The 5000-nt window shown below is 51.4% G+C and overlaps 1 protein-coding gene across 9 annotated transcripts in view; it reads right to left on the bottom strand.

Moving 5' to 3' along the window:
• Positions 1 to 5000, bottom strand: part of ncor2 (nuclear receptor corepressor 2) — an 88823-nt gene that overhangs the window by 12366 nt on the left and 71457 nt on the right. For all 9 annotated transcript variants that reach the window (XM_060881979.1, XM_060881981.1, XM_060881987.1 and 6 more), the window contains 4 exons: positions 3948 to 4048; positions 3298 to 3397; positions 2396 to 2506; positions 1915 to 2018 (listed from right to left, as the gene is read on the bottom strand). In XM_060881979.1, the coding sequence (XP_060737962.1) occupies positions 1915 to 2018; positions 2396 to 2506; positions 3298 to 3397; positions 3948 to 4048 (416 nt within the window). The remainder of the gene's footprint in view (positions 1 to 1914; positions 2019 to 2395; positions 2507 to 3297; positions 3398 to 3947; positions 4049 to 5000) is intronic.

The following is a 5000-nucleotide window of genomic DNA, read 5'->3' as shown; positions in this document are numbered from 1 at the left end:
GCGTCATCGGGCATCAAGGCAGGATACACCCTGGACGGAGTGCCAACCCATCGCAGGGCACACACACACACTCTCATTCACTCACGCAATCACACACTACGGACAATTTTCCAGAGATGCCAATCAGCCTACCATGCATGTCTTTGGACCGGGGGAGGAAACCGGAGTACCCGGAGGAAACCCCCGAGGCACGGGGAGAACATGCAAACTCCACACACACAAGGCGGAGGCGGGAATCGAACCCCCAATCCTGGAGGTGTGAGGCGAACGTGCTAACCACTAAGCCACCGTACCCCCAAGAATGAAAGCCATAAGAAATAATCAGATTACTCTGTTAAGTGGCGTGACGTGACATAAGGCTAAGTACGGTGATCCATACTCAGAATTCCTTCTCTGCATTTAACCCATCCAAAGTGCGCACACACAGCAGTGAACACACACACCGCGAACAAACACCCGGAGCAGTGGCTAGCCATTTATGCTGCGGCGCATTTATGCTCGGGAGCAGTCACTCACACACAGCCCAAGGTCAGTCCTTATAATGTGATCCAGCTACGTTCAATTATTTTGTATCAGTAGAAATCCAACGAATAAATTTCAGCAACGGCACTGGACTCAGAGTCCCAGAATTCAATGCAGCTACACAACGGTGTCTCAACTCACGCGAGATGACAAGCAGAGACTCGGTGTGAAGGACGTGAGGACATAGAGCTTGACAGACTGAAGCGCTAAAGCGCTGCTGCATCGCTCTTTAGACAGAGATGAACGGCGCGGTACCGTCAGCACGGCATTGTGGGAAACGTAGGAAGTAGATAACGTGGCACCGACACGTCATACGAGTTTTAAATCAGATTTAATTAGAAAGATTAATGCGCACGTTGTTCAGGGTGGATTTGGACTCGTCTGAATCGGCTTTGAGAGCGACACGTTGTATCAGACGCATAATCAAGGCGTTAAAGTGCACGCTGCCTCGTTTCATCGCTCGCACGTACACACACGCACGAGCTTGAACGCGCAAACACACACTCAGAAAGTAATGCGTGTACGTAATATATTGAGTCGGGTGTTTGTGTGTGAGTTCGGCAGAAGGGTAAATAAAAGGAGAGAACACGAGTGGACGGCATGTACCTGCTGCTATAGCAACGGAGTGCAAAAAGAACACCGGTTATATCATACCATGCTAGTGCACACCCACACACCCACACACACACACACACACACACACACACACACACACACACACACACACGGGATCAGACTGTGCTAGCAGCAGAGACGTGAGGCGACTGACTGATACGCACTCTAAAAGCACCCATTTTAGATTTTTAGTGGAAGCTCAATGAGATTTATTTTCTTTCACGGCTTTCTATTATGAGCTGCGAGCGACAAAAAAAGTGCCTGGTGCTTATTAAAGATTAAAGCCTAAAACTTTGACAAATCAGTGAGTGAAATGAAGATTTTCTCAGTAATACGGTACAGATTTACCGAATTCTGTACTATACGCTGCACACGTGATTAGTGATTAGTTTAGTCTTTTATGGGACACCATCAGTCGATGCCAAATGACATCAGATGTGCAGCGGTGTTTAAAAATAAATCACACAACCTACGTGGACTTGTTTACACCCGAGTGTACGCTGAATTGTCGCACGTGTGATGACGAAATGATTTTCCCGACCCGCGTCGGCCCCTGGGAGCTCCGTCCGTCTTCTACTATGTAAATAAACCTGTCCAACATTATCCACTTCCTCCGGTCGATTAAGTGCACTTCTTCTTATCAGCTTGACTCGCACTATTTATACTAAACGATGGTGTGAAATAGTGCACGAAGATGTGATTCACCTCATATAATGAGGATTCAACCTCACTCGTTCTCTTTCTCTCTCTCTCTCTCTCTCTCTCACACACACACACCTGAGTGATGGAACCACCACGGTAAGTTATGGAGGATTCTTGGTGGATGCGTGTGCCAGGAAGGCCCTTTGTGATGCTTCCTCCTTGTACAGCTTGCATGGGTCCTGTAAAACACACACACACACACACACACACACACACACACACACACACACACACACACACACACACACACACACACACACACACACACACACACACACACACACACACACACACACACACACACACACACACACACACACACACACACACACACACACACACACACACACTAAGTACCGTCCAACTTGTGTACACTCACTCCTATAGAGATGCTGGACATGACTAGGAGGCTTAATGTTTATTTGAAACGTGTATTAATGTATTTGTGTTTGTATGTATAATATAAAACTCTCTCTCTCTCTCTCTCTCTCTCTCTCTCTCTCTCTCTCTCTCTCTCATCACACAGTGATCGTGACACGTCGGGATGCACACTAACCACGAGCAGAGAGGCTCTCGTGAGCGATGGTGTGCGTGGACAAATTCTCAGCCTGGGAGGAGGTGGGGCCACGTGGAGACAGCTGCTCCTGTTTAACCATGGGGAAGCCGGCTGCGTGTGAGAGAGAGAGAGAGAGAGAGAGAGAGAGAGAGAGAGAGAGATGTAGGGAGGAGAAAGATGGGGGAAAGAGTGATGAATAGAAAAGGCGCATGTCCTGCTGTATTATACAATAGCATGTTCTAATTAAAACAGTATGTCAGATAAACAGTTGTTAAAACAGTTAAAGCTCTATGATTTGTACACACACACCCACACACACTCTCTCTCACACACGCGCGCGCACTCTCACACACGCGCGCGCACTCTCACACACGCGCGCGCACTCTCACACACGCGCGCGCACTCTCACACACGCGCGCGCACTCTCACACACGCGCGCGCACTCTCACACACGCGCGCGCACTCTCTCACGCGCGCACTCTCTCACGCGCGCACTCTCTCACGCGCGCACTCTCTCACGCGCGCACTCTCTCACGCGCGCACTCTCTCACGCGCGCACTCTCTCACGCGCGCACTCTCTCACGCGCGCACTCTCTCACGCGCGCACTCTCTCACGCGCGCACTCTCTCACGCGCGCACTCTCTCACGCGCGCACTCTCTCACGCGCGCACTCTCTCACGCGCGCACTCTCTCACGCGCGCACTCTCTCACGCGCGCACTCTCTCACGCGCGCACTCTCTCACACGCGCACTCTCTCACACGCGCACTCTCTCACACACACACACTCTCTCACACACACACACACTCTCTCAAACTCACCCCCCCCCCCCCCACACACACACACACACACACACTCTCACCCACACACACTCTCACCCACCCACACCCACACACCCACACACCGAGTTTCCGCTGCTCCACCCAGGACGGAGGAAGTGCCCCCGGAGTCATCTTGCCGTGCTCTGAGCCATGGGCGGGGCTGTGCATCTGCACTGGAGTTCCCTGACAACACAAACGGCACTCGTGAGGAAACAGAACCAGATCACAGCAGATTTAACAGCTACGTAAGCAATAAAACACTTCAGGGTGTGCAGTTAGAGAAAAACAATCAGCAGCGTAGAGGAACTGCCATTACCTCAAAGTGGAGGGATTTTCAGAAGATGCATTTTTGGCTCATGAACACACTCATGTTTATACCTACAGAGATCTAGAACTTACACTGGACCACCGGAGACTCCTTCATCTGATTCATCACAACAAACTCCAAACAGCATGTGGAGGATTAAGGATCCTTCATTCTATTGTGTGTGTATTGCGCTTAAACCACGCACATCGTCTGACTTTCGATAAGTCCTTGTGAACAAGCTGTTACTATAGAAACGATAAGAATAAGTGCACTGTGTGTGTGATGTACGTCATCATGTGAAAGGTTTTTTCCACTGGGTTTAAAACAAACGTCGGTGAGATTAAATGTACATGGAGACAGGGAGTGTGTGTGTGTGTGTGTGTGTGAAGCTGAAGGAAGAGAAACATCTGAGATGTGATGGTGTACCTGTGTGATGGAGCCGCCTGGTTTGGCTGAGGAGATGAGGGGAGGAGGATCAGGGATGTGCAGTGGCCGCATACCAGCCAGCCTCTCCTGCTGAGGAAGAGCTACACACAAACACACGTGTTATATCTTCCATTCTCTACTATATACAACACAGACACGCAAAGGTGCACAGACACGCAAAGGCGCACAGACACGCAAAGGCGCACAGACACGCAAAGGCGCACAGACACGCAAAGGCGCACAGACACGCAAAGGTGCACAGACACGCAAAGGCGCACAGACACGCAAAGGCGCACAGACACGCAAAGGCGCACAGACACGCAAAGGCGCACAGACACGCAAAGGCGCACAGACACGCAAAGGCGCACAGACACGCAAAGGCGCACAGACACGCAAAGGCGCACAGACACGCAAAGGCACACAGACACGCAAAGGCACACAGACACGCAAAGGCACACGGACACACAGACACGCAAAGGCACACGGACACACAGACACGCAAAGGCACACGGACACACAAAGGCACACGGACACACAAAGGCACACGGACACGCAAAGGCACACGGACACGCAAAGACACACAGACATGTAAAGGCACACGGACACACAGACACGCAAAGGCACACGGACACACAAAGGCGCACAGACACACAGACATGCAAAGGCACACGGACACGCAAGCACACAAAGGCACACAGACACGCAAAGGCACACGGACACGCAAAGGCACACGGACACGCAAAGGCACACGGACACACAGACACGCAAAGGCACACGGACACACAGACACGCAAAGGCACACGGACACACAGACACGCAAAGGCACACGGACACACAAAGGCACACGGACACACAAAGGCACACGGACACACAAAGGCACACGGACACACAAAGGCACACGGACACGCAAAGACACACAGACATGCAAAGGCACACGGACACACAGACACGCAAAGGCGCACGGACACGCAAAGACGCACGGACACACAGACACGCAAAGGCACACGGACACACAGACACACAAAGGCACACAGACACGCAAAGGCACACGGA

This window comes from Tachysurus vachellii, chromosome 11, assembly GCF_030014155.1.
Source record: "Tachysurus vachellii isolate PV-2020 chromosome 11, HZAU_Pvac_v1, whole genome shotgun sequence".
Lineage (NCBI taxonomy): Eukaryota > Metazoa > Chordata > Actinopteri > Siluriformes > Bagridae > Tachysurus > Tachysurus vachellii.
Note: the sequence above shows the minus strand (reverse complement) of the source record. Positions and strands in the feature narration are given on the sequence as shown.